Here is a 22,659-nt window from a genome sequence, read left to right on the forward strand (position 1 = left end):
GGACGGGTGCAGCACGAGAGAAATCCTGGAGACGGTAGTGGGAGGTTCGGATTATGGAGGATTTTAATCTAAGGTCGTTGGCAGAACGTAGAGCCCGAGTAGGGTGGTAGACAGAGATGAGGGAGGAGATGTAAGGAGGTGCAGCACTGTGGAGAGCTTTGTGGGTGAGAGTAATAAGTTTGAATTTTATTCGGAAGGGGATGGGCAACCAGTGCAGTGACTGGCACAGATTAGAGGCGTTGGTGTATATACATGTTGTCAACGATAGCATGAATGCATAGTTAATTTTATATTAGCGTACGCTATCATTTTAATGCTTAACATGTAATGTTCAAGAAATACAGTATCTAGACCTGGGGACTCAAACATGCAGCTGGCAGGCAACGTGCAGCCCTTGAGGATATCTGCGGCCCGCAGTGCACCGAAGCTCACAGCAGTCAGCAGGTCGAAAGAGGAGCGCCACACACTCTCCCCCTGTAGAAAGTGCCGTACACACCTTCCTGTAGAAAGTGCCCCCCCTGTAGAAACCTCCTCACACAGTCTCCTGTAGATTGTGCCACCCCCCGTATATAGCGCCACAAACACCCCACCCTGTCGACAGCGCAACACCCCACTTCCTGTAGATAGCCCCATTGGGGCTACCTCTAGGAGTGCAAATGTATTGAGGAAGGAATAGCGAATAAAATATAACTTTTAATTTTACCCATATAAAATAGAATAACAATATCAGTGTGTATAGTATTAATATAATTGTATTGCATATACAGCCTAAGCATTCCGCTTGGTGAATACTAAATTGACGTTCCTAGAACATATACAGCAGGGTTGCTGAGGATGGTAGGAGTATACAGTAGTATTCTGCCTGTCCCTTTAGCCTAGACTAAGCCCTCACTGTTGACAACGATATCAGGCACTCGTTCTAAAGAGAACGACCCCATTGTCTATGGAACCTATCCCTATAATTCAATCCGTTATCCTTGCTAGAGCTCCTACTCCTACGCATTTCACCGGTTATACTGGCTCGTCAGGGAGATGGTGAGCCTCACGGCTTGACAGATAGTGCGGCAATGGCAGCGAGCGCTTAGACGCACGCTCTTTTGTATATGTGTTGGCTCCGCCTCTTCTGGGGGCTTGGTCATCGGACATCCAATAGGATAGGAGCGCTACTACATCATCACACTCCCATCGATATCGTGTCCTCGCTGCCTCCTAAGTGGGCTAGAATGATGGTAACGTATAGGGGATTAGTTCAGCCATACCCCTAAGTAGCTACTTTGCTTTCCTAAATAGTGGTTGTTTTAGCACATTAATTGGTCTTATAGAGTACATTAAATAATATTTAGTGCAGTGCCTAGGAATTCGTTAGATGGCACAGTAAGTAAATTCTAAACAGTTTTGACGGACATATATACACTGAGCTTGATGCCCAGTTCAGACCATACAGGTATTGGGACGTTATTCTGATGTAGGGACGCTCTGGCCCTGGGTTCCTCTCCTGGAGGAGCCCCTGATGTCACTGTCCCGTCAGGTGCTCCTCCTGTACCGGAATCCCTGGGCAGAGCACTGCCGACTCTCCTGCCGTGGATTCCGCTCCTAGATGTGGTCCCTGACTTCACTGTCCATATATGGACTTAAACGTCAGGGGCTCCTCCACGAGAGGAATCCCCGGCAAGAGCATCGACAACGCTCTGGCTTCCACTCCTAGAGGGAGCTCCAATGGAGCTATCTACAGGAAGGGGGGAAGTAGTGCTGTCGACAGGGTGGGGGTGTGTGGAACGCTATCTACAGAGACGTATGTGTGGCACTATCTATAGGGGGTGTGTGTGACACTATCTATAGGGGGTGTTGCACTATCTACAGAGGGCTGTGTGTTTTTACTATCTACAGAGGGCACTGTGGCACTATCTACAGAGGGCACTGTGGCACCATTTACAGAGTGCACTGTGGTACCATCTACAGGTGGCACTGTGGCATTATCTACAGAGGACACTGTGGCAGAATCTACTCTGGCACTATCTACGGAGGGCACTGTGGCATTATCTATTGGGGAGGGGTGTGGCACTATCTACAGAGGGCACTGTGGCAATATCTACAGAGGGCAGTGTGGCATTATCTACAGAGGACATATTGTTATTATAGTAATGTAGTATTGTTATAGTAGTGCAGTATTATTATAGTAATATAGTATTGTAATAGTAATGTAGTATTATTATAGTAATGTAGTAATATTATAGTAAAGTAGTATTTTTTTAGTAGTTCAAATAACTAATTGGTTAACAATAATTTTATATTGTATCAAATTTGAAAGTAATGCGGCCTGTCAAATTCATATTTTTTCTATGTGCGGCCCATCTACATGGCTAAGTTTAAAGACCATTGATCTAGACCGATGGTAGACTCTCTACTGTTTGTTGCTTAACCTGATTCATTTTCTTTTGCAGCTAAAACATTATCTGAATTGGGCCAAGACTCAGTTGCTTCCACCGCTATTGAACTCTTCGAGCAAGCTGGACTGAATACTCATCTTGCTGTAAATGAACGAGTGACAGTCATAGCACCACACAACAATGCATTTAAAGGTTCGTTTTATCCCTGGACTCTGGCCCTTACTTTACATTTTACTTTGTCATGCTGGGAATTGGAATTATCAATGTGGCTTTAATAGATTGAACAATTTCAAAATCTTCTGACAAATAATTCAAATATGTCAGTTGATTTCCTAAGCTAAGAGCTCTACCCATGTATTAAAGAGGTTGTTCCAACAGGACAACTCTTATCCATTACGTTATTACGTTCCCTCTTAGGATCCCTTTTTTTTTTTTTTAGCTTGAATGATGAGCTACTGGATTGGGTGTCATGTACAGAGAACATGTATAGATTTCCGCAGCTGCTATCACTAGGGGTTTAAGCAACCCGATCCGCAGTGATCAGCTGAACGCTGCGGTTCATATGAGGAGTGGGGGTCCAGATGGAACTATTCCTTTAAATAAAGTAGTTCTAAGCCGTAGTTTCAAAATTATGGAATTCTCAAACAAATATTTTGGTTTTATCAATCCAGTAGATTGTGCTGGAGCTATACATGAAGAAATATTTGGGTTTCAGAAAGTTTTAAATGTTTTTAGATAGTAGTGCCAGTGACCAACGCTACCAAGTATCCGTAGGCTCCCCTGGAACTCCATAAATAAGATGTTTGAGTGGAAGTAAGGGTATGTTCCCATACACGATACGCTGCAGATTTTCTACTACAAACCCTGGTAAATCTGTTACAGAAATCCGCACCAAATAATGCATTTTCTCTGCTCATATTGCTGCGGAAACGCTGCGTTTTTTCCGCAGCAGTTTTACTTGCAGACTTAGTGTTAAACATTGGTTATAGCAAAGGTATGTGCACCAGCAGATTTCCAGTGGTTTTTACTGTGTTTCCGCTGCGTAATTGAAGTCTATGGGCCAAACACGCAGCATCTTCGCACAGAACCACAGCATAAATTGACATGCTGCGGAATTGAAAAACGCACAGCAGAACACTTTTGTGTGCGTTTTTTTCCGCAGCGCGGGCATGAGATTTTCTAAATCTCATTCACTTTACTGCTACTGTAAATGCTGCCTAACTTCCGCACAGAATTCCATAGCGGAAATTCCGCAGCGTTTACGCTACATGGGAACGCAGCCTAAATCTGCTTGAAAAGTGGAGGTCTCACTGACGTTTCAGAGGAGTAAAGACGTTGTGGATACTTTCTTGGCTCCAAAGTAGTAATGTTTGTCCAAGACTCTAAAATTTTTACTAATATTACACTTTCAGTAATTGAACATTAAACCAGTAAAAATAAATATAATCTAAAATAAAATGAAAACTGGAGAAAGTTAAAAAGGAAGATTTTCTTCTATAAATAAAAGTGTTTAAATGACCAAACACATTAAATGGGTTTTCCCACCTTGAAACGTTTTTCCCAAATTCCCACAACCTTTGCAAATTTTTAGAAGCATGCCTACTGTATGGTCCCAGGATTTTATTGCCTGCTCTTTCCTCTTTTCTGACCTCCATGGATCAGACATATTTTTTCCTGTGCAGAGCCTGAAATGGGCGGTCCAGCAGAGCATGCCACGTACCTCTCGTTCTAATGGGAAAAACGACATTACAAATAAACTCCCTGCGCTCCTGTGGTGCGTACCTGCCCTATATTCTTGCAGTGTGAAGCGATTTGCGCATGCCCAGAATTAAATTCCCAAAGCTGTGCTGCAGTGATAAAGAGTATGGCGCATGCCCAGGGTAGTGGATGCCCACCCTGTTGTTTCAGAAAAGAGCAAGTACGCATACAGGGTATTGTATAGCTGAATTGCCTGTCTACAGCATCTGTGCATGCTCATCCTGGAAAATAGAAACTACAGCAGGACGTAACCAGTGGCAACTCTATCCAAACAATGATAGGATTTGGAACACCCGGGGGAAGGTTTCATTATAAAAGATGCAATTTGGATAATTCATGTAAATTACATATATTATTAGTTTTTTTATGTGCATGATACTCCTTTAACTGTACTATACTCACACTGGAGAGTGGGGGTATATTATGCCCCCCTCTCAACTCCATGGTGTGACACTGCCACAAGTATTTCACATAAATATTTATTCCAGACTTGTTCTAAGTTCTGTCTGTAGAAGTCCTTGTGAATTTCCCCACATTAAAGGGAATTTTTTTTAAATTAAACATTTAGTGTGTAGGTGATTAAACATTGTTCAAATTTTTTTTATTTTTTTCACGAGTCAGGAAATATTATAAATTAGATTCTAATTTATAATATTTCCCATTGCTGGTCACTAGATGGAGCTATTCCCAAAATTGCAGCATTGCATGTGGTAAAGCAACCACATTGCTTTTTGCTGCAAAATTGGGAAAAAAGCACTCGCTCTAGTGAGCTCTGAGAATCCCCCCCTCCTTTATCCTGGCTAGTGCCGGGATAAACGAGGGGTTTGAACGGTCTAACCTCCTACACTGTGTGTCGCCATTTTTTGAGCTAACACACAGTGTAGTAGGTTTACATACAGTAGTAAACACACACAAACACGAACATACATAGAAATCTCTTACCTGCTCCTGCCGCCGCGGCTCCCTCCGGCCCATCCGCTCCGTCTGCTGCCGCTGGTCCAAGTGCACAAGTCTGGAAGCCGCGACTGGAAGTAGTAATCTTACTGTCCGGCCACGACTTCCGGTCCACAGGAAAATGGCGCCGGACGGCGCGCATTTCAAATTGGACTGTGTGGGAGCGGCGCATGCGCAGTTCCCACACAGACGGCGTACACAGAAGTGGATGGGACGGGACCCGTTCGCAGTCCCTATGGGACTGTGGCTGCCGTATTCCATGTCTGTATGTGTCGTTAATCGACACATACAGAAATGGAAAAAAAAATGGCAGCCCCCATAGGGAAGAAAAAGTGTAAAAATAAGAAAAAGTAAAACACAAACACACAAATAAATATAAACGTTTTTAATAAAGCACTAACATCTTTAACATATTTAAAAAAAAATTGTGATGACACTGTTCCTTTAAATACCGGTACAGTATGAAGGCAGAATAAAGTTCAAGAAGAGTTTGTATGATCAGTTGTTTGCTCTTTTTGCTAAAAGTATGTGTGCGCTTTACAAGCTATAGTACCAGGAAAAGTAAATGGTTTGGGAGATTTATCCCAAAATACTTTGTATATTAATCATCTGCACAGTAAAATTCTCCTAGCCCGTAGCACCAAAATGTCCATGTTTCCGGTTACTAGCCAGGACCCAGTGCTCTACTTTTACAGGATGACAAGCAAATGGAATGACTGAAACTCACAAAGAGTTGTATAAAGGAGTGACCCAAGAGCAATGTTTTAGACCAATTTCCTGAATTACTCTGTGGAGCAGAATGTCTTCGTGCTCATATATTAAATAGGGCACTGGGCCATACTGAGGATTTTTTTAGTAATATATAAAGCACAAAATTATCATTAATCTCATAATATTAGGCCGTCCTAAATGCAATAATTTCCTTCTAATCCAACTCTCCTGGCTTCATAAAAGAAAATGACTCAAATGAGGATAAGGGATTGTCCCAAAGTTTACTTGTACTATATGACATGTAAACCTTACACAGAAGTTTCTTCTACTTACATTTCTTTCTTTTGATCGTGATCCCCACTATTTTACAATATATTGACCTTAACAGCCTTCAAGCACTGCGGCTCTAGTAAAGTTTCTGTAATAGTGAGCGGCTCAGTGGTAAACTTGTCTTCATATTTGTGCCCAATTTTAATTTTACTTTTAACATAATTAATGTGGAAAGTTTTTTAGATTAAATGTGTATTTAAATAAGAATAACTGTAAGTAAATATATGGGGTTGATCTGTCTTGGTCCAGATCAAGGTCTGTGTAGGCAACTAGGTCCTCATTCGTTTTTTTTGGAGCGAGGGACAAGGAGATTACATCAGAAAAAAAAACCTGGTAGAGGTAAAAGGTAAACACTGTAAAGCGACAAATGATTCAAAGATTCAAAGATTACAAGCACCATCACAATAATGCTCCAAATAAAATCATACGGTGTACGAAAAGTACAATGCAGTGTCTAAATATAATAGTCATGACATTCCTAAATCCTCTGAATTATTTACACACTTTTTATATTATTCAGCTGGAACTCCTGTGATTGACAGAGACATGAAAAATCTGCTTCAGAATCACATTGTGAAAGAACAGCTCTCTTCAAAATATCTTTATCACGGGCAAGTTTTAGAGACAGTTGGTGGAAAGAAACTTAGAGTTTTCGTATACAGAAATGTAAGTATTCTGCTTATATTATTATGATTCCTTGTAGAGTGCACTAGTCTTGTAATTTGACTGTCTGTCTGTCTATCTATCTATCTATCTATCTATCTATCTATCTATCTATCTATCTATCTATCTATCTATCTATCTATCTATCTATCTATCTATCTATCTATCTATCTATCTATCAAAACTTGATTTATGCTATCCTATCTGAAGGCAGTATGTGATTGAAATCTTGCTTAAAATCAATATGAAAGCGTTTAGCTTCTCTCAGAGAAAATCTAGACAGGAGTCCTAGGAGACACAGTGAGAGTCCTGCTTACCCCGCCCACACAGGATGATTGACAGCTTTCTCTGTACACACTGATATAGGGAAAGCTGTCAATCAGCCTGTGTGGGCGGGGTTAGCAGGACTCTTAGGGCATGGCCATACGTAGCGGAATTGCTCTGCAATTCCGCTGCGGACACTCCGCAGCGTTAATCCGCAGCGGACCCGTTTCTCCATTGCCTTTCACAACTTTTTAGTAGGGTTCGTTTGCACGTTGCGGACAATTCCGCAGCGGAGCATAGGCTGCGGTGCGGAATTTGGTGTCCGCAGCATACAATGGTTGTTGCGGACGTGTGGCGGACTGGTTGCGGCCTCATTGCGGAACTTCTCCATTGACTTCAATGGAAATTCAAAATTCCGCAATGAAGTCTGCAGATGTTATGTACATGTTATGTGTGCTGCGGAGCGTATTGGTTTTTTAACATGACATTTCTTCATTCTGGCTGGACCTATGTATTTCTAGGTCTACAGCCAGACTGAGGAAGTCAATGGGGCTCCCGTAATTACGGGTGACTACGTGTGTGCACCCATAATTACGGGTGATTACGTGTGCACCCGTAATTACGGGAGCGTTGCTAGGCGACGTCAGTAAATAGTCACTGTCCATGGTGCTGAAAGAGTTAAGCGATCGGCAGTAACTGTTTCAGCACCCTGGACAGTGACTACCGATCACAATATACATCAACCTGTAAAAAAAATAGAAGTTCATACTTACCGAGAACTCCCTGCTTCTTCCTCCAGTCCGGCTTCCCAGGATGACGTTTCAGTCTAAGTGACGGCTGCAGCCAATCACAGGCTGCAGCGGTCACATGGACTGCCGCGTCATCCAGGGAGGTCGGGCTGGATGCCGAAAAGAGGGACGCGTCACCAAGACAACGGCCGGTAAGTATGAATTTCTTTTACTTTCACTAGGGAAAGGGCTGTCCCTTCTCTCTATCCTGCACTGATAGAGAGAAGGGAAGTACTTTCACCTCAATACGCAACGGCCAGTCCGCATCAATTTACTGCACATTTTGGGCAGATCCGCAACAGAATCTGCAACGCAGATTCTGTGCGGCATTGATGCGGACAGTTGCGGAAGAAATACGCCACGTGTGGTCATGCCCTTACTGTCTCTCCTATTAGTCCTGTCTGGATTTACTCTGCCTTTTACTCAGAAATAATGCACATATACTCTACCTATATTAAAGAGCTCAGCTTCTCTCCTTCATTGCTATTCTGCTCTCAGCATAAATCACCTGACATAAAATTCCTTTAAATTTTTAACGCATTATTATTAAATGTAGTAATTTATAATAAATATAATTTTAGGGCTTTGCAAGCTGAATGTCACACATGATTCTGCTACACTTGGCACCATATAGTTGCTGAAATCATAATGGTTTTTGGTGTCAGGAAGCTGCAGGACAGTTTTATTACTTGTTTCCTAGCTTCTGAGGGAGGGGAGTTTTTCCATGGGGAGGAGCATACACGACTGTATTGCATTATCATACATCATCTCCAGGGGGCAGGAATAATCTCTCAATAACAAAAACGGATCACTTATAAAATGGAGATTTACCGTGTTCATCTGCATTCATTGAAACGGTCTGATTTAGGCACCTTCTAGTAAATATTTAATTACGTCAGAAGGAATAGCACTGACTTTAGACATTAATCCAGGTTACTCAGAAATCCAGTTTTCCAGAGTTTCCCTAGACTTCATGAGCATGAGGTACAGAGGCACATGGACTGTGATATGGGACCAAAATGAGAACCCGTATTACAATCTGTGTGGCACTATATTATGCCTCTGTGTACCTCCATGTGCCACAGCGTTCCCCAATAAGAGCAATGCGAAGGAGTATTTTCTCACTGGAAATCCCGGGGAAAATGAGATGCACATGGAGGTAAAGCAGTGGCCTATAGGATATTATGGGCTGTATATTTACAGAATAGCTCCAAAATTTAATTAATTGACGTCTGTGATTTTATTTTGTTACCTGCCAATATAAAGATTTGGTATGATTATTTTTAGGCCCTTTGCATTGAAAACAGTTGCATTGACGCACATGACAAAAAAGGAAGATACGGAACTCTGTTTATTGTTGACAAGTTGCTGACTCCTCCATCAGGAAATGTCATGGATGTCCTTAAAGCTGATAATCGCTTCAGGTACAAGTTTATCTAGATAACTTCTAACAATAATATTTATACATATTAAGCTATTATTAATCTGCCATATGACTGACACTGAAGTCAAATTGCTAACCATATGGTGGAAATGATAAAAGGGATGTATGAGATGAGAAAAATACGGGTCTTTTCCTCGAGAAACAGCGCCACTCTTGTCTATTGTCTGTGTGTGGTATTGTTGGTCAGGCAGATTCCAGTGAATGGGGTTGAGTTGTAATACAATATACAGCCCATGGACAAGAGTGATGCTGTTTCAGGAAAAAAGTATCCATGAATTTATAATGTCATACATCCCCTGTAATGTGGAGGAGCATCTATTTGTACTGTTTGTAAATGAGTATCATCTTTGCTCTTTATTGTCCTCGTAGCATGTTGGTGGCTGCAATCCAGTCTGCTGGACTTACTGAGACACTGAACAGAGAAGGAACTTTCACAGTCTTTGCTCCAACAGATGAAGCATTCCGTGCTCTTCCAAGAGGAGATTTAAACAAACTATTAGGTATGCGTACTGTCTCTTAATCTCCGCATGCTACACAAGGAGCCATAAATGAAACAAAAAACATCCAGACCCATAGTTATCTAAACAGGGTGTCTATGAATAAGGCCAATGGAATTTATTTATAAACTGCCTGAATACAAGGTTCAGGAAAAGACATGAAAAAAAAAAAGTTTGATCTCATGATTATGATTATCAAACGTTTGGTGAAGTTTATTAGACAAGGGTCTTATTTATAAGCATTTATATACAAGTCCACAGCAACCAATCAGGTCACTACATTCATTTCATAACCTGCACCAGAAAACCTGCATCGGTCATCTCAAAAAATGTTGTTTCATCGTTTTTATTACTACAGGGTAGAGAGGAGAGATAGGTCAGCTTAAAACTGTAATGCTTGTTGGCCATTTTGGAGGAGATTTATCAAAACTAGTGCAGATTAAAACATTAGTGTTTCCCATAGTGACCAATCAGATTACAGCTGTCATTTTGGGTGGGGAATTGAAAAACAGCACCTCTTTGCACTAGGTTTCATCAGCTAGCCCCATTGTGTTTTTAGATATAAGACATGTAATGTCATGTGGGAATAAAAACTTCTTAGGACATGACATGTAATTACTTCCGGTGTCTATATATATATATATGTATATATATATATATATATATATATATATATATATAAAAATATGTGTGTGTGTATACAGAACAGTGGAGGACCTCCATCTCCACACCATCACTTTGCCATAACTGACGGGTGATATGATGTTCTTAGTATAGAATGCTGTGTTTTCTTAATGGCAGATAGAATGTGTGTTTTTTAAAGAGTTAAATCTTTGACCGCAAGTATATATGGGTGAGTTATCAATTTCATTGGGTCAGTCACAAATGCATTATGGTATAAATTCCACACGATGTCTGACATACAGAGATACTGTAACATTCTGTCACAATTGCAGCTGCTATAAGTTAGATCTTGGTACATATGTAGCGCATAACCCAGAGATGCTCCATAGCTTGGAGATCTGGAGACTGTGCAGACCATAAATTCAAAGCAAACTACTCCACATGTTCCTGGAACCATTCTACGATGACATGACCATTGGTGAAGTTTGCTTATGAATGCATATTAAAGAGCTTTGATAAGGAATGACCATAATTGTGGGACACGTAAGAAAGATCTCTGTGATCGCCTCTATTCAGAGGTTTCTCCATTGATAACAGTGGGGTTAACCAAATGCCAGGAGAACATTCTTCAAATCCACCACTATCTTACATAGACATAAAAAAGACACATGTCCATCAAGTTCAACCAAGGGACGGGAAAAGGGAAGGTAAAAATTTCTACATATAGGAGCTTATATTTTTTTGTTCTAGGAAATTATCTAAGCCTTTTTTAAAGCCATCTACTGTCCCTGCTGTGACCAGCTCCTGCGGTAGACTATTCCATAGATTCACAGTTCTCACAGTAAAGAAGGCTTGTCGCCTCTGCAGGTTGAACATTTTTTTCTCCAGACGGAGGGAGTGCCCCCTTTCTTTTTGGGGGCGTTTTACATGGAACAGGATTTCACCATATTTTTTGTATGTGCCATTAATATATTTCTATAAATGAATCATGCCCCCCCTTAGTCGTCTCTTTTCAAGGCTAAATAGGTTTAATTAGTTTCATCTTTCCTCATAACTTAGATTCTCTATGCCCCTTATTAGCTTCGTTGCTCTTCTTTGTATTTTTTCCAACTCCAGGGCATCCTTTCTATGAACTGGAGCCCAGAACTGAATTGCATATTCTAGATGAGGCCGCACTAATGCTTTGTAAATCTTGAGACAATAACATCTATTGGCCCATGCTGCTTGTACCAAAATGTAACCCTGCATTTATCAGAGACAACCCTTGTGTACACATTTAGGAGTCTTCTTCTGATGGTTACAGGCGGCCTGTGTAGCCTGCACCATTCTTGGAAATCTACTGTAGTCCCTCAAGCTGTTTTGACAACAAGACTACTGCTCCCTACATTTTTTCTTAAAGCTGTTGTGTGAGAATAGTCATGTGCACTCTTTCTTTTACTGCAGTTTTTTCCCTTTAAAGTATCTTATTTTGATTTACTTTTTTTCTACTGAGACATTTTCTACTTCCCATGATCTACATCTGAACACAACACGTATAACCTTCACACATTACCAAGTCCTTGTTTATTCCTAGCAGTCCACTGACAGTTCAAGTCATTGCATTTGGAAAATCAATAGGAAAAAGTTAAAGGAAAGCATGGTTGTAATGCGTTACACCTCGAACTATGATAAAGGGCTATAACATTCCTTCTAAACTGAAAAAAATCTGAAATGTCTCTAATGAGATTTCCACCCTGAAGGACATTTCTGTTTTACGGTCTGCAATAACTTTCCCTGTCGACTCAGCTTCAGGGGTTCAACGATAGAACTTATACTCAAAGCAAAAATAGCAGAAAATGTTACAATAGTTTAACATTTAAGAATTGTTTTTGTATTTTAAAATGAACATAAAATAACATAGAATGCACAGAGAGAGACCAAACCAAGGACAACATGACTTGCGTGCATATCCTGTTTTATTAGACTTCAAGGGGCTTTAAATAGAGATCAAACATGTTTACAAGATATTTTGCATCTTAACAGAAAAAAAAAGAAAAACAGATGTGATGAGGTCCACAAACTAAAGCCTGAGCAGTCAGTACTCTGCCAGATGAGCACTTTACCGTAGGTCTCAGTAGGTTTCTAAATAAACATACACATAATTAAAAGCACATAGTAAAAATTAGAGCTTCTGGAAAGTGTTACAGGAAGTTTCACGGATGTTTACCTCTGTATCTAAGCATGATCTCAGCTTTTAATTTGTTTTAGTTCATTGATCATGATAACAAATGATCTGATATATGGAAAAAAATACAAGCAATATTCAGAGACACACTCAAGACCCACTCAAATATGTATTTTGAATTTGTTGTAGAATATAAATGCAACTATATACGGTTTGACACATATACATAATAAATATTTAAAAAAAATTCGTAAATGTCCCTCGTGGTAGACCAATTCTTTACACAACACTCCAGGAAAAACGGATACACTGTGTTATGCCTATTGCGGGACCTGAGGGGCAGTGTATTAGGGTCTGAAGTCATGCTTTGTCCCTTAGGCCTGGCATAACACAGTGCATCAGTTTTCTCCTAGAGTGTTCCTTTAATCCCTTAATGGCAGGCCTATTTTAAACCTTAATGGCCGAGCTATTTTTTACGTTTTTCCATCGTCGCATTCCAAGAGCTATAACTTTTTTATTTTTGCGTCAGCATAGCTGTATAAGGTCTTGTTTTTTGCGCACAATATATCAATATATGCCATGATTTGAATTAACTTCCTTGGGAAATGAATATTCCCTTCCCTCCAAGTGTTTCGGAGGAAATCCTTTACATCTATGCCCAGCTTTAGGTCAGGTTTACACACATTTTTATGCTGTTATTTTGCAGTATACAACTTCGTTTTTTGAGTCAAACACAAAAGTGGACACTAAAGAAAGGAAATGCTTCAGTCTTTTCTTTATACATTGGCTAAAAATTTAAGCCAAAAATTGCATCACACATACAGTTGTTGGCACAGTTTTTAAAGCAGTTTTTTGAGCCATAGCCAAGAGTGAACTATAAAGGTAGGACTTCCACCTTTACTTCCTGTTGGATTAACTCCTGGTTTTTGGCTCAAAAACTTGCATCAAAAACTGCATGTGTGATTCCAGCCTTTCTATCGATATAGTGTAACTCCATTAAAAACAGGAAAAATATTTTCCCTATGCAGACGTAAATTTGCGCATCCAATATCCACCATGCTTATACACCAGCTATAGTATCAAATTTACCAAGAGGACTACCACTTACATGTCTATGAAAAAAAGAGGTTGACCCAGGCCTGCACATGTTCCTGGCATCACAAAAAAGTAAAAACAGTCCAAGTACTAACTATAGCTCGGTTTTAAGGATCCTTTGGCAAGAGATAGAGAATCAGAATATTCATATTGTTCATTATTTTTAAAGTTCGTTTACACTTCTCTATTTAGTCAAACGTGGGAATGGATCCCACACGAGGGGAGAAATACATAATTTCCTTAAAAACAATAGCATGTATTTTTATTTTAATCACCTGTCCCTAACATCCTACCATAGGTTGACTTTCAACAATAAAAAAAAATAACCTCTACCGATAAATGTATTTGAACAATATAAGCCACGCCACATGAACATCTAAGAGTGCTACTGGACAGCTATCTCCTATAAATTTATGATAGGTGCCAAAATATGTAGTGTACTCTGGGAGTCCCCCATAAATCACAGAGAAGAAAGTAATGGTTCGGTGACTCAAATATTGATCTCCTTTATCTACATTTTAATTTATTTATTTTCATTTGTAAGATATAGTAACAATAATGTGACTTTTTATTTCTTGTTTTGATGACATAAAATACTAACATGTTCTTCATGTTGAAAGGTAATGCAAAAGACCTCTCTAACCTTCTGAAGTATCACATTGGTGATGAGATTCTGGTCAGTGGGTCTGTCAGTCAACTTGTGAGGATGAAGTCACTTCAGGGAGAAAAACTGGAAGCTATTTCTGTAAGTGGCATTAAGTTGAGGTTTATACTAAAATAACTGAATGGTTGAAAGAAAGAAATCTGAACATCAGTGGGACTTACTCTACTTTTCTAATTATTTTCTTAAAAACGTTAGGCATATATTTTCTAGCATTCAATAAGGTTTCTGTATCAAAAGTATACTTATATATCCTTATGTCCACTACCTACAGACTAAATCATTTTTATAAGTTGCTCCAAAGGCATAGCTTTACTTTACTGGCAATACACGGATAGACAGTGTAAGCCATTCTGTGGCAGTAATGCCTATGACTTGTTCACATGAGCATATAATAACTTTATTTCCCTCCTTGCTACCTTTTGGGATTCAATCCTTTTTTTTGTTAAAAATTAAAAAAGAGGACTATGGGGTTGAACAAGTCCTTAGTGGTGAAAAGATTTACTTCTTCAAGCTGGGGATCCATGGTTACATTACACATTGAAATTATCACACTTTGTGGTCGATTGCAGTGCTATATTACGTGTTATTGAAGCGACTCTTGACCTATGGAGGGGGCCTATAAAATGCCATGTGTGGGTACTCTTTCATGTGTTAGCGATCTTGTGGACACAAAAGTGTAATCTCGATCACACATGCAATTTCATACCCCCTCAGAGGTTTACACTAGTGGCAATAACACATCATATTGTGCTGCTTTTTACCATGATTGCAAAGTGTGATATCACTGTAGAGCCCAGGACCTCAAATGAGAATGCAGATATTAATAGTTAAAGAACACCCCATTAAGGAATTGTGTCATTCATTTGGCTATACATCAGAAAATATGAGCTAATACTCCCACCTGCAGACATGTCTGCTTTGGTCTATATTATGCTTATCAGTAGAAGACACATTTCTCTAATCGGCAAGTACGAACAGTGGAAAGATCTTCTCCACAATAATGACACAACGTTCAACAGGGAGAACTGGCTAATGTGTGAAATTAGTATTATAAGTGAAGCAAAGAAGGGAATATGGAAAAACGAAAGGTTCAGATTTTCTTTTTTTTGCATATTATTTTTCCCAGTATATGAACCATAGTCTATAATATGTACATAGATTTGAAGGCCATGAAAGCAAATATTTTTTATCAGACATTTTTGGGGCAGGAACATTAAGGTTTAAACAGCCTTTATATCACTAGCACGTATGTGTTCTAAAGTTACCAAGAGATCCACAAGACCACAAAGCTCCACAACTAACACTATATATTCAACAGGTTCCCTGTGTATCTTCCGGAAGTCCACTGTAGGCAAGTCTTGTCACTTCCTGTTAGTAGAGATGAGCAAATTTCCAGAAATTCGGTTAGATTAGATGAAATCGGCCATCCGATTTTTTTTCCGAATAAATTGTCCGCTAATTGCAAGTCCTTCGATTTCCCTGTAAATTCTTGTCTGATTCTTTGATGTCTTCTGGACTGTATCCAACCTCTTTCAAGCTCTTTAAAGGAGTTGCCACTTTATGTTAATTTTCACTAACGTATGGGAAACTGGATTAACCGCAACTCTCAAATACATAGCTGTAAGAATATAAGCACCAATTTCTTTCTCTGTGATGCGACGCCCTTTGTCAGTACAGCCTGTTTCATGGACTATATGGTGCTTCCGTGGCCGATGATGGATGAGCATGTGACCAGGCAGGGTCCATTAGTTTCTCCATTATATAAAACTGCACACGGCAAGGGAAACTAGCACACTTGTAGTGCCGTGCACAGTCTTGTTCATTTGAGACCACTGATGGATGTGCCTGGACTCACCAGAAGCCAACATGCCGTGAACCTTAAACCCCGCAATTCTGAAACTTTTGGAAACTTTGACCAAATTTTATCAAACGTATCAAACACGAGGTCAGTTTTCATAATGTAGTTCTGTGTAATTCTGAATAATCCAATAGCTTATGTTTTATTACAGAAAAATACCACTTTATATGTCAATAAGGAGCCTGTTTCTGAAGCAGACATGATGGCCACAAATGGTGTGGTCCACGCTATCAACACTGTGTTACAGCCAGGTAAGATGATGTAGACCTTGTTACGTTTGATATGATATCATAAACTTTTAGCGGGTACAACCACCTGTGCCACCATTTCTTTATTGTTCAAATCATCAAATGCATCAACAATAAAAAAAAATACTGTTTTGTGTATACAGCTCCAACGCAGACCTATCAGTCTCCATGGGTACAGCATGCAAACAACCCTGTATAAAGTCTGATACTGCAGTCACGTCTTACTCCATTTTATCTGTCCCTCTTCTACTGTTTGTAGGGAGGCAAGAAGCAAGGTTTAGATGGAAGGACATACCGTTTAATTGTTATAGATGAATAATAAGCCATAGGAAGCAACAAAACTAAGCTGCAATGATTTCTAGCTGACATTATCATGGTGTAGTCCACAGAATGGGGCAGCATGTACTATAACAAAGCCCAAATGTGCAGTGTATTGCATATAGACATAGTAGACATCTAACATTTGTCATGTAGAATACTAACACTACTGCAGTCTCATTAATTCAGTGTTTGGGCAAATATGATTGCGCATATACATCCATTCCCAAATGTCTAGCTATTATCAGAATCACTTTCACTAGGAATGAAAGTACACTACAGGTTATCATTTACTGCAGCCTGTGTTTAGTCTATGGCTGCACAGGGCGCCATAGGGAAATTCTATGCCGCTGCATTTCCCATACATGTAACAATATTCCTATTTATGTGAACCTATGATGAGAAAATGCAATGTGTCCACTTAAGGAGCATAAAATGTTCCTGTAAATGTGCCCTTTTTTGCACCCGGCATTTTAAGAATCTCGTCACACAGACTCAAGTTTTATTATGCGTGCTGTGCCATGGGTGTCTATCCCTTTTCTTCCAGAATGTTAATGTTGACATCATTGAGATATGACTTGGCTGACATTTCTGCAGCATATGCTTAAATCATTTGTCTCAATAACCTTCGACATTTGGCATTCCCTAGGTAAAGACTTGGAATCAATGAAATCTGGTTCAGTTATAACACATGCAGATGTGCTTGGTAGATAATACAGGATCATTTTGAGACATCATATGTATGATCGTCACTAAATATCGATGATCAATATTCATCTGTTCAAGTCTTAGAGCTTTGTTCCAGCCTACCAAATATTGTTTCTCAGTTAATAAATAACAGAATTTTAATTAACCCTAGAATGGAAGATACTTGAGTCTAGCGAAGACATTTTAATGTATAAGTAGTAAAATATGTCAGAATTATATAAAATGCATTTAGACAAGAGGTTCTAATAGTGATTATGTGCGGAGGTTGACTATGAAGAACGGCAATTCACTGACTCAGCGTTACATACAGATGGAGGAGTGCACCTTGGGGGCTAAATGCGGAATGTGATCTGTTCACTAAACAGAAAGAAATATTTATATTAGAACCCAAAATGAATCAGAACAATTCCAATAATAAGGCTCACAGGGAACATATACATGCTGAACTGTTAGATTAAAATTAATCCACATTTTAGAGAGATAAGGATATTTTTAATCGTGCAGACTTGAAGTGGATAGCAAGGGTTCTTAGGATGGTGGACTTACTCATGGTGTATACTTAGATTTCCATGGTGTTTGGAATATCCATTTCTTGCATGAATGGAAAGGTAAACCCTAACTATGTGCATGGAGCTTCACATCAACTACATGCCTATTTATCCAGTCATAACAGGTGTTTGACGGTCAATTAGTCTTTTTCCAGATGGGTGCCCATCTTATTAATGAATAATATATGAGAACTCTCACAAAAGCCCTTTCACCCTGTGAGAAGACCACATTAAAGGGAATTTGTCAGCAGAAATATGCCTACCCAATGACAGCTCAATGAGGGTAGGGCAATTAAAAAACATGCAGACCCCACATACATTTGGGTCACTTAATAGCATTTTAATGCTAAAAAATGTTGCTTTATGCAGAATGCTAATGAGGTGGCAAGTGCTAGAAAAGGGGTCCTAATCCCGGGAAGTGCTCGCAATGTATTCCTGCCCAAATCCTCCCATTTGGTGTTGATTGACGGCTCCAGCATTGTACTTTGTCATTGTGGGCAGCAAGTAGCACAATGCTGAAGCCATGAAAAAACACCAACTGGGAGGCATTGGGGAAGGTTTAGTGATGAGAGTTGTAGTACTAGTGGGGCTATTTGCATATTGGATTAAACTTTGTTTTCTCTGCAATGAAAATGCTATGAACGGCCGCAACTTTGTTTCCACCTGTTATCGTACCAAGCAATGTAAGTCGTTTGGTAGGTATAAATCATGTGACAGACTGCCTATAAGTGTAGTTCTTCTCTTGAAAGTTAACACATAGGAAAAAGACAACAAAGGACTCTTTTGCGTCTCGCAAATGCCAGATTTGCCTGACTGAACTGTGTGCAATTGCTTTGTCATATTCTATTCTGTATGGAGAATATAAAACTGTTTCATTAAAAGAAAAAATATATATATTTGTACCGTGTTATCCAGTAGGTAGAAAAGATAAAAATTGGGAGTGCTCGGTAGTTGATACTTTTTAATGGTTAACTGAAAACAAAATGACATGTTTTTCCAGCAAAATCCCAAGAAAGAGGGGATGAACTCCCAAATTCCGGTCTTGAAATCCTGAGACAAGCTGCTGCGTATTCAAGGGTAAGCTTTAAATGTATTGTCGATAAGAAAAGGTTTGGTAGAAAGACACTCAATCATGAAGACATGAAGTCCTATGCTAAATCCCCAGCTGCCTCTAAATAACCAGCAACAAGAAAAAATACTTACTAATCATTGCTCCAGGCATTAGTTAACAGTAGCAGATTGCATTGCCAAGCAATGACTGAAATAGCAGGGCCACAAAATTATTTCTTGGATTGTCTTCAACTTTGCTACGGGTATGTCTGGAGGTTTAGAAGGACTAAAGAGTCAATGGTGGGACAAGATATTTTAAGAACAGCACCTACGGTGTATATTTTTTCTTCCCAACTTCTGAGAACTTTTACCTTGAAATCATCAATGTTAGTTTTTTAGACAAAATAGCAAGTGTCTACACTTTGTAAGTAAAAGACCTTGTGGGGATGTGCCAAGAAAGTCAATAACATCTGCAGTGTTTACTTAGCAAACCTTAGTCACAGCGTGGGATCTCGTACACATTTTGCCTCACAGTCTGGTGCCGTATATACTAAAGATCCCAGCTGAAAAATGTGTAAATAAGCTTGTGTTTATAATGCTTAGGCATCCTCATGGCAAACCATCCCATGCATTGCTGCAGTGTTTGAACTTCTTCATCATGCTACTAGTTAGTATGAAACTAATGCACTGAGATTAAAGCTATTATTTATCCTAAAAATTCTTTCTCAGACAAAAGCAAAAAGCAATATTAAATCATTAATCATGTGACGGAATAGCATTGTTTGGTTTATTCACAAAAATGTGTTCTTTCTTTCTAGGTGTCTCAAAGAAATGCCCGATTAGGTAACTATGTTGTAAGACATTATTAAAATGAACAATGTCTGACGGCTTTAAATGTGCGTCTCATTATTAAATACTACCATGGTCTTGTGCATATTCTTGATGTCTGTATTGGTTTGAGAAGGACTTGAGAATTGAACAAACAGATCCAAAAGTCTATCATAGAAGGCATGGCATCTGTGCATCTTCTATCTGACCTGAGCAATGGACTTATAAAGTCCCAAATAATTGCCAATTTTGCATACTGTAGGTGTAAGTAGATCTTAAATGAACATTAACTTTTCAAACAACTTATTCTAATCTACTAGTATATCTGATATATCAACTTTGTGATGTATTTACTGATAAAATATAGTTGTTTTATCCATGGCAATTCTGTGTGATGTTACTACCACTAGGTGTTACCTTTCCTGTAATTTGCTGTCCAACCCCTGTTGTCAAGCAAAATCTCTCTTTAGTTAGGGAGCAGAAGAGAAAAACTAAGGCAGTAACTCACAGTGTCATACATATTTATGATGCTATGAGCCCGACTCCCTGAACTGTGTTAGGTCCGGGAAATGCAGCCAACATGCGGTCCGTAAATCACGGTCCAAACGCTGTCGTGTGCATGAGGCCTAACAGTTTCCTCCTTATTTGTATTACTAGTATGCCATTACATTAACCTTAGTCAAGCATTACACGCAGTAAGACTATGTGCACGGCCTCTCTGAGGCACCGTATTCACCCTAGCATCAAAACTTCTAATACGAGATGCAATGATTCATACGGATTGTGTTAGGGAACAAAAGTACAGTATAGGCCCATACCAGACAGTGGGCGCCATAATACGGATTCATAATATAGTTGTGTGCGTGGAGCATCAGCTTGCACATGGCTTATTTAAACCTTTCTAGAATGCATCCTGTCATCAATAAACACAATCATGCCTATGGGCCATGTGGTCATGTGTGGTGGGCCCATGTTCCCCTTATCAATCTTACCCAGTAGCATAGGTTTACCCATCCCAAGAGCACTACAACATTAGGTGGAGAGCTGGCCTGGGGGGCTCTCGCCGAATAGATGTGGGGGTGTGTGTATAGAACCAGCACAAGGGAGACATTATTTGGATTTGTGTCCCCCACTTCTTACTCACAAGACCCAGCAAGCCTTACTAAGTCTGAAAAGCAGCCAATTTCCTAGGATAGCATACATTTTTGTTATATTTCTGGAGGTGGTCGTTAGTCAAACAGTCTGTGACCATAACATGCACAGATTTCTCCAGCCATGGCAGATTCCAGTTCTCAGATAGGTCACTCTGACTTCCTCTTATTTAAACTGAATCTTAACTTTGGGTATTTGGGTGTATTTAGGCTTATGATATTACTAAAACTTCCTCCTTGTTGTCTTTTTCAGCACCTGCATATTCCATGTTAATGCCAAAAATGAAACAAAGATCTTCAGAATAAAAGGCAGCGGCCATCATCATTGGTGCCTCTTTGTTTTTTAATAACATGAATCACCATTTGTTATATTGTTTTTGTAAAATGACTTTGTATGTTTCCTCTTGAAATGTTGAGAATTTTGTCAACATGTTTTAACTGTTATCCTTGCTTGAGGCACTTGTGCTAGCTACACACATTGAAATTAGAAAAAATGCTTGTCGGCAAAAAATTGGTTGTTCCTGGGATAACATTTGGTCTATATATTGCAGCCAATGAACTCTTAAAGAAACGGTTGCTCTTAAATTGAGGTCTGGCTCATTTAATTATTGTATGAAAAAGCGCTCTCAGTGATTTTAGTCAATCGCCAAACATGCGGCCTCCAGATAAAGCTTAGTGAAGCCAACAGGAGACAGCTCCGTTTTCCTAGCAACTAGGGCGCTTTCCCAACATCGGCTGACACTTGTAGTGATTGACGGGGTCTGTCCTGAGACAAACCCAATGTGGATTGATTACTAAATCAGCTTTGCAAGCATGTGAATCAAATTAACTAGATTACAACTTTGTAAATCTGCATTAGAATCTACAATAATAATTGCCGAGATGATAAAAAAAGCATTAATAAAATATGTATATTCTAATATCAAAACTCAAAAAAAGATTTGTAAAATAAATCTTTGCAGAAAGTATATAAAGAACATTTGTTGATATGTATCAACAAAGGATAAACAATAATTGAAATCATATGACGACTTTTGACTTTTATGTTCTGCGTGATAATGGCAATTTTAGCTTAGATGGGTTTGTGTATTATGTATTTTTATATCTGTGTTTTCGCCTAAGTCACATTACTGTTTTGATCCAATATTGGGTAGATAGGATAAACACATGTTTGTATTGGAATGCTAATAGTTAATGGGATTGTTCCTCTATTCATTCATTTTCCATTAACTCATTTTGAATTAAAGCTTTGTACTTTCAATAACTGACCCAACAGTATACATCACAGCGTACACCCACCATTCACAAAATGTTCGAAATAAACAAAGACCTTTTAATAAGTGCTTTCTTGTTTTATTTTACTTTGTTCAAAAGATTGGTTTCAAAATTGTAACTGAATATGATATTTTGTCATACGTCTATCAGCAATGATGCCTCAGAGGTGCAGTATATTTGTTGATTTTTCATTTTGGAAAGGCCTGGCTCAGATTACAATTCCCTGTTCCCTGACTACAGAGCTCTGACTTTTTCAAGCCTGTGTGATGAGCAGTAAATATCGGCAAGGGACCGTTTAATACAAGTTGCGTAAGGGAGGCCATACACATGCA

At 39.2% G+C, this 22,659-nt stretch overlaps 1 protein-coding gene across 1 annotated transcript in view; it reads left to right on the forward strand.

Annotated features, from left to right (window-relative positions):
* The window catches only part of TGFBI (transforming growth factor beta induced), a 59,904-nt gene extending 37,512 nt beyond the window's left edge, over positions 1-22,392 (forward strand). Inside the window, exons 9-17 of the mRNA XM_075859993.1 lie at positions 2,442-2,579; positions 6,661-6,806; positions 9,143-9,279; positions 9,669-9,799; positions 14,300-14,424; positions 16,353-16,452; positions 19,024-19,100; positions 19,892-19,916; positions 21,306-22,392. Of these exons, the coding sequence (XP_075716108.1) occupies positions 2,442-2,579; positions 6,661-6,806; positions 9,143-9,279; positions 9,669-9,799; positions 14,300-14,424; positions 16,353-16,452; positions 19,024-19,100; positions 19,892-19,916; positions 21,306-21,358 (932 nt within the window). The 3' untranslated portion in view covers positions 21,359-22,392. The remainder of the gene's footprint in view (positions 1-2,441; positions 2,580-6,660; positions 6,807-9,142; positions 9,280-9,668; positions 9,800-14,299; positions 14,425-16,352; positions 16,453-19,023; positions 19,101-19,891; positions 19,917-21,305) is intronic.
* The last annotated feature ends 267 nt before the right edge of the window (positions 22,393-22,659 follow it).

Source organism: Rhinoderma darwinii, chromosome 3 (genome assembly GCF_050947455.1).
Source record: "Rhinoderma darwinii isolate aRhiDar2 chromosome 3, aRhiDar2.hap1, whole genome shotgun sequence".
NCBI classification, from domain to species: domain Eukaryota; kingdom Metazoa; phylum Chordata; class Amphibia; order Anura; family Rhinodermatidae; genus Rhinoderma; species Rhinoderma darwinii.